A 12,755-nucleotide genomic window follows, 5' to 3' on the forward strand; every position below is an offset into this window, starting at 1 on the left:
TAGATCGTTTTCAGGTTGTTTTCATATATAGGGGCAGTCACTGATTAAATATGTATGCTTAACTTTGGGTTGTAAAACATACATTTAGGGTTAGAAAAGTTAATGAGGTTTTAGCGATTTGGGAATTAGAGTTAAAAACAAACAGTACACAGACAAAAAACTAGTTTATCATTTTTCTCTTTGTATATTAAAAATCTTTTTACATTTGTTATTGCACAATAGAAGATTTAAAGCTAGAAATTTTTAAATATGCAACTAGCTATACTTCAATCAGATCCACTGGGTATTTTTCCACAAGTTATCACGTTTATGCAATGTTGCAATTCCTAGAGTGGCCACTAGGGAACAGTTGAGTCCATGCCATAGACTGTCTATGCTCCATATAAAGTCACATCTGCCAACTACACGTGTGTCAGTCAAAATAATACGATACTGCGACGTCCGGAAAAATCTTTCAAAATAAAACCATCACAAAGAAGTTAATATTATGGCTACCCTATGAAATGCTGTTAATTAAGTGGACCAACTTCAACAAAGTTAGTATTTATTGGAAGACTGTTATGATAGAAGACCCTACTATTTTTAAGTATTATTGAATAGGCCCACAGTACGAAGGCATGAATACATATACCAAAAAAAATCACACTGTCACAGTCCCTGGGCTAACAGTGATGGTTTTAAAATCTGTTTTGTGTGTATGGAGTTGTAGTTTCTTACTGTGACTACCATAGGGCAGTATAATGCCTGGTAATTATACATTGTTTGTTCATATTGGGTAGCTTAATTTCTTTTACTTTCTTATTCTTTAAAACTTTTCATTCTTGTTAATATCCTTCCATCAGCCAGGATCAAATCAGCAGTAGCAAGGATTTACTGCACACAAAGACAAGACCTCTAATATATAACACAACAGCTGGCCTAACACATACTGGACATGACAATTTATACAGTATTTAGAGACAGTACTGAGGACGCACACTGTATGCATGCCTTTTAGTGGCATGATGTAAAGTAGTCCTATGCATTATATTAGGTACCAATATTTTACAAATAATGGTCCTACATAATACTGATAGATGACACCCTTTGTCTGCTGTTCACCCCATTTATAAGTGCTCATACTTCAACAGAAATACACACTGCAACACTTTCTGAAAGCCAAGGATATTATATAGTACGTGAGAATAAATATTTATATAGAAATACTACAAATTAATTGAAAAGGAAAATAAAGGCACCATAAAATTTTATTGTTTACTTGCCATTATGTAATCCTCAAATTATAACCCCTTCCTAAATGATAAGTGAAAATACTGAAGGTGACCCGATTCACACTAATTATTCAGCATCTTCTTAAAATATCTGTCAGAAGATAAAACAAATCCACATAAGAAGTCACCTGTGAGGAGGAAGGTCTAACACACTCTGATGCCAAGAAAAGAAAATGCATGTTTAGTTTTTTTTTTGCAATCATGCACTTATAAACAAAAAACTGAAAAAAAAAAAACATCTTCACCACAAGGATAGAAAATAAACTATATATACATGGTAACAATTGTCTTAGTCCATTTTATTTTAACGTATGAAGTTTTAAAGTATGCATATTTAACAAAACATTACCTAAGATCTTCCTGGTAAATATGTATTTTAGGAATAACGCACACATCCATAGCCAGTAAATTTCTAAGCTTTCAGAAAGGTGTCCAAAGAATGCATCTAATCACCGCAAGGTTATTATCAACACAGAATCAGCAAAGGTCATATCTGTGGGGGAAAAACAGCAATACAGAAGCTCCTCAACAGAAACACAAGGTGTAAAGAGCAGAAAAAAATATGATGCTTTGGGAGTAATATTCAGGTAGTGTACAGGCATTCCAGAGCTCCACGTCACAGTGTCTGTCCACCACAGTCTTCCTTTAGATTTGATCTCTGAGCCTAGAGAGCCTTTGAGACAGTTCATCCTTTGGACATAAGAAAACAAAAACAAGCAATGGTGAGGAAATAAGGACAAGAGAAGAATCAGGGTTATTTGGAGAATATATTTCCTTTGTCTTTTTCACTGTCTCTGTAATGGTGAGGTTGTTACATAATTTAAAATTATCTATGTCAGATGTAACCTGATTTTAAAACCATGATGTTGTGAAAAGGAAATGTACCTGTTCTGCAGAAGCTACACTGGTGCCAACTGATCCCATCTGTCCCTGAGGGAGCTCCATGTTCAGGTCCAATCTACACATGATGCACACAATAACATTTAAAACTCATTTTTAGATTTAAAAAAAAAGACTATGTCTTTGCTTACATTACACTGTCTAAAACACTTGTCGATAGACATCTATCAAATTCTTTGAAATAACAACGGATATTTACACTCGTGCCTGTACTCTGTGAACGCATACCCCTGAATATGTGATGTAACATTATTTCACACAGAATGCTGGGACAAGAAAATGATAAGCTTACCCTGCTTCATCAGCCATTTCATGCAGCAATGAATCCACTTGACTCTGAAACACAAATTAGACACACACAGATTTACATTTAATGTACTTAAAACACACTGTAAAGATTATAAGAGCAGAGCAGAAGAGCATACCTGTGGTGTTGTGAGTGTTGTTGAGCTGCTCATGGTGTCCTCCATTTGGGCTGTCTGAACATCCAGAGTTTCAAACTGGCGTTCAAACTTGTCCATGAGGGATGAAATCTAAAAACAACAACAACAACAACCAAACAAACAAACAAACAAGGGATTGAGATACTGTTTTATAACTCTGGGGGAACTGTTAGCAAATGTTAGACTTGTACACTGTTTTTGATAAAAAGAAATATGGACAACATTATTATTCAGTGTTTAAATGACACTATACCTTTTCCAGATTCATACTCTTCAGAACAGTGTCCATGCCTTTTACCACCCCAGCCATAGATTTTGTTACCTGGGAAATGAAACACCATCATTAAAGGCTTTATTAAGTCTAAAATGCCAATGCTTAGCGTGTAACTGTACTGACGCAGTATTCGATGTACCTGGTTCATAGTAACTGCAGTTTGGACCCTTGCTGCCACTGCATCAACCCGTGCGCTCATCCTCAGGAAGTTCACAGACTGGTTCTTCTGTCTGATGGCATTCTCTGCATGGATCCTTGCTACTTCCACATTTCCTTTCTGGATGGCCTTGAAAGGACAGGAAAAAAAGTCATTCAGTAAAATCTCATGCAGCTGATCAACCACTTAGCAGTCCACCACAATGTGTTATCTCATGTACTTTTTTGACTTTAGCCTTCTCTAATTTTTCTTCTTTGTCACATTTCTTGGAATTTCTTTGGAGTTCTTTGGCAGCAAACTTTAAATTGAAGAGATTTTCTGAAATATGAGGTTAAAGAAGAACAAATTCCAGACAAAAACAACAAGCAACCTTGGATAACCACTTTTATTACTGTGCTTAAAAACTCAGTGTTTCATGTGAGTTTGCAAGACTGATGATGGTATTTGTAGGGATGCACCAATCCTATCCATCTGGTTTCAGCACTGCTGCTGACCATATTAAACAATATCAGACCAGATGTGACCAATTGTAATTAAATAGTTTCTTCATAAATGCTGCAATAAAATTCAGTTTTTATACTATCAGTTACATCCTGTCACATAGGGCCACCGACTAGTACTACAGCAAATTTTGAATTTAAGAAAAAGAGAACACTGGTATTAGATAGTCACCTTGAGCTGAGGCTTCTGAATCAGTATTGGGAGAAAAAAAATTTGATTGCTGAATCCCTACAAATTAGTAATAAATACAATTACCACAAAATATATGCCACACATTAAGCCTGGAGTCTTCGGGTCCCTCTTAGAAACTGGGGGTCCAGAATAGGTGCCTACTTTCTCATTTAGTAATATTTGGGTGTATCTTCTATGTTCTCATATAAACAATTTTATAGTACAGCTAGATCGATAAATCTGCAGTGTTGATATAGCTGCACATATATTGGGATTAGTAGATTTATCAGTCAACAAGTAATAATGTTAAGACAGAATCACCAAATTAGGTGTGAAGTTATTTATGATCAGTGTCTCCATCACATGGTGTAGCTTACCCACCACAGAATACTGACAAATTGATTTTTCTACATCTTGAGGAGTATGTACTGTATCTTGATGTGTTATATATTAAGACAAAACAAAATCAGATGAAATGGTTATTAAAACTGCTGTAATTAAAAAATCTGCCAATATATTGTTGTTTGATTTTGTTTAATCTTCCAAATAGTAACTTCAGTTTTTGCTGAAAAAAAAAATCCATTATCTGTCAAGTTGTAGGTTAAAGTTCGAAATACCTGTTTACTTTGTAGCAATGCAGTGACAAATACAGGTTATGTAACTGATATTTTAGAACTTCTTATAAATGTATTAGTGTTTATGTAGTTCCTGTGAAACCTGCATGGTACTGCTTTAAAATAAAGGCTGTCATAATAAGATTACCAGATAAAAATCGGTCCGGTTTAAATATCATGCCGAGCACATGTTACTATTTATTATATTAACCGACACCCAACTAGATCATCTGGTATCTATTGTTGGGAATTTCCAGGCGTTAGCAAACACCCTTTCAAGGCCTTCATGGTGTTTACGACTCCTACAATTTAGTAGGAAATGTTCAAGTTATTTAACAGGGCAGCACTTGTGCCTTTGCTGAATATACAAACCTATACAACAAACTTTCACACTTCGGTAATACATAAATCTCATCAGATTCGCCATAAAGTATCGTGTTATGTTCGCTCTTTAAGTCCTTGTTTTGACGTTAAAGTACACCACCGTCTGGTGTCCCTTTCTCACCACAGTTTTTAAAAGGATACTTTCCATGCTGGGCATCTTGAGGTGACCCTTCGCGAATCCAACAATTACCCGATCGAATATGTACAGACAGACGGCAAAAAACTAACGATTTAAGGCAAAACGTATCAGTAAAACTTCAGTCTTTCTGGTTTCGGTGTTCACACTCTTCCGCACTTCCTGATGTCTCACCAAAATATGATCGACGTCATTGTCACGTGGTAGCGGTATTCCATGCAACGTCACCAGAGAGTTCTCCCCGCCTCCTCGGAAAATGTGAATGAAAATAGGAAAAAAACAAACAATTAACACCAAAACGCGTCACTTCTAATGTTTTATGCTTGCGACCGTTCTGCTATTTTTCTGTGACTGAATACAGCCAGATGAAAGTTGATGTGTTGTTGTACCGGCGGAGAAGTGGGCGGTGAAAGCGGCTGATTGATGATTAGATTGACGGTGTGGATCACGGCGGGGGGGAGAGAGGATGACTCACTCCGTCTGATGTGATGTTCACCCCGCAACAGCTCGCCAGTGCGGTGGCACGTCGGTGTAGTTCAGTTCAGCCTGACATATCGGTATGATCCTCCAATAAAAGTCTAACTTTAACAAACTATTAAGAATATTGCGTTTGGATGCTCTTAAAATACCCAGTTAGTTTTAAACTTGTGAGGCTGTCACTTGGTAGTTAGAGGGAGACCGAGGGTCGTGATTTACCGTAAATTTCGTGACGCCTGATTGCCATGGAAACAGTGCTGCTGCGCTGAGAGGAAACTGTTAACTTCAGCATCAACCTCCAGCGGGGTCGGATAAACGTAGCTCACTGTTTATCTCTGTTCTTGTGTTGCTGCTCTGGCTTTACTTTTTCATTTGGATTTGGCAACAAACCAGGTGAGTTTTGTTGTGTTATTGTCTCATTGTGGCAAAGCGCAGTTAACCTTACAGTTCCCCCCTATATTACATACTTTCAGCCAAGATATTAGCCTGTTCATTTAACTGGCTGGCTGTCAACTTGTGAGCTGCGTGTGTGTGTGTGTTGCAAGTATGATGGATCATAAAATATAGAATCTGAATCGTGTTGAACTAATTGATGTTTTAGTTAGTTGATGCATGTGCAATATTCAGTCCAGAGTTCAGAAAGCTGTAGTGAAAGATTAAAGAACAAACGGCTCGTGCAAAATGTTGTTAGTCAGGGCACTGTATCAACATGTGTATCTTCAGATCGCGACAATCTAGACTGAATCATATAGGCCTAGTCAGTTTTATGCTATAATTCACCAGGTGTTGAATGCCACAACTCTCAGCGCCACCTTAAGTGATGCATTTTGTGCTGTTTTTGCGCACAAGGAAAGAAACCAGGCAGCCAACGAGTGATGCTTCAGTCAGTGGCTGTATGACTCATATAGTATTATCTATAAAGAAGCCAAGTGGCAGAAGAGCAGTCTTGCTGCATCGAGCTGATGTAACCCGCGAGGTTCACTAGAGGATGCTGTGAACCACGCTTCCCTGTGCCCCGAGTTAGACGGATGACCACCAAATACTAACAAAAGCTGAAAATGTAGAGATGCTCTTTACAGTAAATCACATGCCCATGTCCGAGTGGAAACAATACAAATAAAAACCAACATGATATCTATTTTTTCACTGACATATAGTCGCTTTGACTATATTTAATTTAATTCATTAAAACACAATACAATATATACTGTATATTTTTGAAGCAGTTACATTATATGTTATCTTTATAAAAAATACACCTAAAATAAAATTAAACAATGGCCTATAAAATAGTTATTGAAACTTAACACTAGAACAATATAGCCCATGATAAAAATTAATATAAATTATGCTGAACTTCTTAATATATTTGTCGCATATTTGGTTTCAAAACTAGCATTTTAAGGATTTTAATAGGATTCACCTTTGACCTCACACACAAAATAAGTGAGTATAACAAGCCAATAATACCAACCACATCTGATGGTGCATCTGCACATTTTTCTGTCAGGCTTTAGGACATATCATAGATTCATATGCTTTTGGGAGGGATGTGTGGGGAGGGGTATTTGCTAGAAATAGCAGTCTACCAGTAGCAAAAAAAAAAGTGTAATCTTCTTTATCTTTTTAATGTGTATATACAGTGTCTTAGCATGACAAGAAAAATGTTTTAAAGCATTTTATAATTAAATTAGTGTCTATTATTGCATGAAGAGAGCATTCATCATCATTCATCAAACACTCCAAGGATCCTCAACTGACCTCTAAAGGGATCTGAGAGGGTCCTTTAAAGCCACAAGCAATAAGCTAAACCTGACATTTGCGTCTGTACTGAGTGAGTCTGCATACATTACTGATGACGTACCTTTCTTCCGCAATGTTTTCACTTTGTAACAGCAGGCGTAAACACATTATCGACCGTCAGCATGCTGTTTGTTAGTAAAACTATGCAAGTAAATATGCAATAATGCAATAAAGTGTAACCACAGTAATATAAGCCTAGCGTGGCATGATTTCAGTGCTCCTATTCCAGAGGATGAGCACTTACTGTATACATTCAGCTACAGTATAAAAACATGTCTGGCTTGTCTCTTAAAGATCTACCAACCTGTAGCTGAGAACCAGTAAATGAGTAACAGGTGAGTCACCAGTATCTAGCAGATGGGTGCATGATCAGGTAGGAAATTCAACCTGGCACCAACTGAATGTTTATCTAGCGTGGCCAACAAGTAAAGTAGTATGAGAAACAGCTGATTTACACATTTACAATGCTGCTGGAATGTATTGTATCTCAGTCAGAAGAAAGTCCTCTTCAAACTCAGTGCATTGAGGGAGGGGTTGAAAAGTAAGCACATCCATTTTACTGTTTTTACAGCTCAGTCACAGCCAATCACATCTTACACATTGCATTCGATTAGCCAAAGCAAATATTACATTTTTTGTTATAATATATAATATATACATATACCTGTCATAAATAGATCGATAGATGTGAAAGCACATTTACTGTATGTTGCAGATAAATCTATTGCTTGTTGACCTTTGATAATATTAAATTAGTTATACTGCATCACAAGTGGCTTATGTTTGAGCACTTACGATGTCAGTTGACTTTACCATGTTTTGTTGCTGTTGCCACCTAAGGGCAGCAGCACGTCAGACAAGTTCATCATTGAGACATTTTTGGTCCTTTGAGTTTGTTGCTGCCCTTTATGCTCAATGTCAAAATTGCACATTTTCAAATCCAGCTGATAAACAGTGTCACAATCACAGAGGATTAGCTTTGTTTGACTGCACTTGTGCATTTGAGAATTTGGGGAGCAAAGGAAAACAAAAGGGCAAATGTCAAGTCTTTGAAGGCCTACTCTTTGAAGTAAAAAAATGAATGAAAAATATTCTCAGTGATAAGGATGTAGACAAGGTGCTGGGATGATACAGGCAATGTATGGAGAAAACAAATGTGTTTTCCATGCACGTTGCCATTTGTAAAGGGCATCTTGCACAAAAGACAAAAAGGTAAGCCTAGTGATGTGTTAGTCTAAGAAAAAGTATTTTTTAGATTACAATATGTTTTCCAATCTGTTTCACTGCTTCAGTCTTTCATTACCCAGTATTCTTCACATTAGACTTTAGCTATAATGTGATACATTTATCAGACCTCTATTCTACAGGTGAGGATAATGGAGCTTCAATCAGAGAAGAGGTTCCACAACTTGACCCTCGAACAAGTCCAGGCCCTGGACAAGGTCTTGACAGAGGTAATACCGATCCATGGAAGAGGAAACTTTCCTACATTGCAAGTGAGAGCAAAAGACATCATTCATGCAGTGAAGGATCGGCTGGTTGAACGAGACATCCAGGTGAAAGATATCCGGCTTAATGGTGCCACTGCCAGCCATGTCCTGGTGAGGGATAACGGCCTGGGCAATAGAGACGTAGACATTATTTTTGGAGTGGAGCTGCCGAGGCAGGAGGACTTCCAGGTGATTAAAGAGGTGGTGCTGGGAAGCCTACGAGACCTCCTCCCTTGTGGTGTCAACAGACGAAAGATCACCTGCCTGACAATGAAGGAAGCCTATGTGCAAAAGATGGTGAAAGTTTTCAATGAGCACGACAAATGGAGCCTTATTTCTCTGTCTAACAACAGAGCTAAAACCTTAGGGCTCAGATTTGTCAGTTCCCTTCGAAGACAGTTTGAGTTCAGCGTGGATTCTTTTCAAATAATATTAGATCGTATGCTGGAGTTGTACTGGGAGACTGAGAGGAAACAAGGAGGAAATCTGACATTGAAATTGTCTAAAAGAGACAATATGGATGAAAACAAAGAAGAACAATCACATGTATCTCAGGATGTTAAAGAAAATACTGAAAAAGATTCAGGAATGGCAGCAAGTTCAGAAAGCCTGTGTAAGGATGAAGCTGTTTCTGTCCTTGAAAAAGAGCTTCCACATGCAGAGACTGAGAATGGGGATGAAAAGCATGAGGCGCAGCACGTGTTAGAACCTGAGCGCATTAACGTAAAGCAGGAGGAAGGTGAAGCGGATGGCATAGAGGATGTTCATTCAGAGGAGGACATTGTATTTGAGCTATGTGATGAAAACGGAGAGGAGAAAAGACAGTGTCACAGTGACTATCCCTTAGTTTCAACTCCTAAAACTTTATTCACAGAAGCAAGGGATCCGCTGGATCCGCTGATGACACATGTGTGTTTAAAGCTACAGAGTAATGACACAGAGCTATCTGTGTCACATGCTTCCCAGCAAGCATCTGTAACTCATACAGAAACGCCAGCTCCACTGGAAATAGTCCAGTGTGAAGAAATTCCTCAGTTCAAAGCAGACTCGATAATCCGCAGGACTGAAAATACCTCAAGCTTCCAAGAGTCACATCTTGAATTCTCCTTCCCTCCTCCAGCTAAGAAAACTTGCAGCACATCACAGGACATTGTACCGGACTATTGCCCCTCACCAAAATTACAAAGAAAAATGTCACGGAAGTTGATCAGCAACCCTGAAAAATGGTCTTTACTCACTGATTTGTCAGATCTTACAACTGAGCTGTTTGCACCCATAGAAATACCAAAACCACTTCAGGCAAAGCCTTTACTGGATAGCACTCAAGTTCAGTGTTCAGATGTACCCAGCTCCGAGTCGGAGAGCTTTGAGGGTACAGATACTCACACACTTCCCATGTGCAGTTCATCCAGTGTGCTTCAGGGTGTAATTGGCTCAACTGAAACTGTAGGACAGGTTGTTAAACCAAAACACTCAAAGAAACCTCCTCATTCAGAGACTCAGAGTCACACACGTGCAACAAATTCAGCCTCACAGCCTCAGGCTGATGAGCAAAACCCTGAGCTGGCAAACACTGTCTCGAAAAGCTGTGGAGCAAGCGCCTGGGTCAGAGCAGCAGGGGAGGCCACCATCACTGTCGAAGCAGAGTGCATGTTTGGAGACTTTGAGCAGGCGATAGACCACCTTCGCCATCGTCTCATAGCCACCCACAGCCCAGAGGAGATCCGAGGAGGGGGCCTGTTAAAATACAGCGACCTGCTGGTGAAGAACTTTAGGCCAACCAGCGAGACAGAGATCAAGTCCCTGGAGCGATACATGTGCTCCCGCTTCTTCATCGACTTTCCTGATGTAAGTGAGCAGCAGCGGAAGATCGAGGCTTACCTACACTGCCATTTTATTGGCAGTGAAGAGGCGAGCAAGTACGACTACCTGATGACCCTGCGGCGCGTGATAGATGAAAGCACAGTGTGTTTGATGGGACATGAGAGGAGACAGACACTCAATATGATCACAGTCCTGGCTCTGAGAGTGCTGGGCGAGCAGAATGCCATCCCCAACACGGCCAATGTCACCTGCTTCTATCAGCCTGCGCCGTATGTGACAGAGCCCATTTTCAGCAGTTACTTCATCACCCAGGCCCAGGCCCCACTCATCTACCACCCCTACCCTTTACATCTCCACATGCAGACTGGCCTGGTGTAGCTACTGTGACATGCCCACAGAGTGGCATGTAGGCTGCTTTCATCACAGTGCTCTGCAAGCAGAGGCACAAATGGCAGTTTTAACAACAACAAGCAACTACGGGCACAGTGTTGTTTAATGCTTTGTAACCCCCCTGTTTATGACATGAAAGATCATGAAAGGTTAGAACTGAAAGGGGTCTGGAGGCAAAGAATGTGACCCATTCAAGTTGAGGACTTTTGAAAAGGAAAGAAATGCTAAGAGCCGGCTTTTCAGAGATCTCCCAGAGGGAGTTTCACTGAAGCGGAAGGACGTTGTTTAAAGCTGTTTCAGATCTGTTTTGGCAGGGCTCTGTTCTCCTGTTGAGAAGAATGTTCTAATGTGATAATTCTCTGTGGCTATGAGCTAAACTTACATAAAGCATAATCTCTGACAAAAAAATAGTGATAAAGTTTGAATAATACATTCTTAATGTTTCCAAGGGGTTAAAAGCCCATATAGCTATTTTGTGAATCATCATTCTCTGTAGAGTAAAATTCAGCATGTGGCTGTACCTGTATATTTACTGTATAGAAATAGGACCCCATTTACTGAAGATGTAAATGACATAAATGAGCAAAATTTGCTGTGATGTTCTGTAATTGTGAATGTAAGCATCTTATTTGAAAGGCAGGAAGTTGAGTTCCATTAGGGGCAGTATGAAAATTACAGGACAACATAAGCAAACATCCAATCAACTTTCAACAAATTTCGATTCAAGGCAGTGCTGAGTTCTGATTGGTTCACTTAAATACATGTCCCCAGCTTTGTCCAACACTCCACTGCCCACGTCAAACTGGTGAGATTGCCAATGACAAAACCAGAAATACAGGAATCTTGTGAAATAACCAAAACCTTTCAAACTTGGGACAGGAAGCTATCTCTTCATGTAGGAACCCTTTAACTATTTTTATATAGTTTTAACTAACTTTACATAGTGTTAACTATTAACCAAAGTGTAAAGAAAATGCAAAAACTATTGAATTTATGAGAAACAACAATAAAAGACCCTCCCATTTTCACCCAAAAAATACTCCCCTACCATTAATCAGAAGAATAATTTCTATATCCTTTTCCTTTTTCTGGCCCCATCTCACCCCTAATAATAATCATTTTCACAGTCCCTCAGAATGTAAAACCAAACACTGAGTTGCTTGTAGCCAGTAACACGTTGTCGTCTTAGCAAGTTTCAAGCCGTGCTTTTGCATTGTAATCATGTCAGCATAGTCATGAACATGGAACTGTGCGTGTATCTCTGACTTTTGTGAAAAAAATTCTCATATTTCTCACAATAGAAGTATCACAAGGATTTGCCTCCTGATGGCTTCATAACAATAGACTTGGCTGTCTTGTTTTTGATTTTGAAGAAAAATGTGGATAACTTGTTGAATCCTGTTCTCACATTTACAATCTTCAACAGGCTGAATTGACTTTTCGTGTATTAAATTGTGACAGCTGTTTACTTTGAATGTAGTGAATGCCATTTGTTGCCTGCCATTGTGTGCAAAAATGTTACTGCATATTTCAGTTATCCAAGCAGTCCTGGATGCAGCTAGCATTCGCCGCACTCTGTCCCTGTGTATTTGTTCACTGTGCACCTGCAGTACATGTACTCGGCATTTTAAAAAGGACAATTTAAGTACAGGTTTGGATATGTGGGCTGTTCACACTCAATCTGAGACCGAAGAACAATGTTAATGCGCCTACCTGATGCTGAGTAATGAAGGTGTCTCTGACATGCTCATGAATTTCCAGTTAAACACGAGAGACGTCTAAAATAGTGTGTGCATTAGTGCCCCATGTAGATCTAAGGTGATGTATCTATCGTGAGAATTTGTGTCTGTTGTTTATTGTTAAGGAACTGTTTCACCAGTAGAGAATGTCAAATATCTCTGTCTAGCTGTTGCTCAGATT

General features: G+C 39.0%; 2 protein-coding genes across 2 annotated transcripts; one reads left to right on the plus strand and one right to left on the minus strand.

The window, feature by feature from the left end:
* Positions 1-1,555: 1,555 nt before the first annotated feature.
* Positions 1,556-5,056, minus strand: chmp1b (charged multivesicular body protein 1B). Its single transcript, XM_020598942.1, has 8 exons — positions 4,857-5,056; positions 3,266-3,363; positions 3,028-3,174; positions 2,868-2,936; positions 2,597-2,704; positions 2,464-2,507; positions 2,157-2,229; positions 1,556-1,961 (listed from the first exon to the last, which is right to left on the minus strand). Exons 1-8 carry the CDS (start codon positions 4,870-4,872, stop codon positions 1,917-1,919), a joined length of 600 nt encoding a protein of 199 aa, XP_020454598.1. The 5' UTR covers positions 4,873-5,056; the 3' UTR covers positions 1,556-1,916.
* Positions 5,057-5,326: 270 nt separating this feature from the next.
* LOC109959510 (uncharacterized) lies at positions 5,327-11,504 on the plus strand. The gene is made up of 2 exons (XM_020598941.1): positions 5,327-5,721; positions 8,499-11,504. Exon 2 carries the CDS (start codon positions 8,508-8,510, stop codon positions 10,821-10,823), a length of 2,316 nt encoding a protein of 771 aa, XP_020454597.1. The 5' UTR covers positions 5,327-5,721; positions 8,499-8,507; the 3' UTR covers positions 10,824-11,504.
* The last annotated feature ends 1,251 nt before the right edge of the window (positions 11,505-12,755 follow it).

Source organism: Monopterus albus, unplaced genomic scaffold, assembly GCF_001952655.1.
Source record: "Monopterus albus unplaced genomic scaffold, M_albus_1.0 scaffold39.1, whole genome shotgun sequence".
NCBI lineage: Eukaryota > Metazoa > Chordata > Actinopteri > Synbranchiformes > Synbranchidae > Monopterus > Monopterus albus.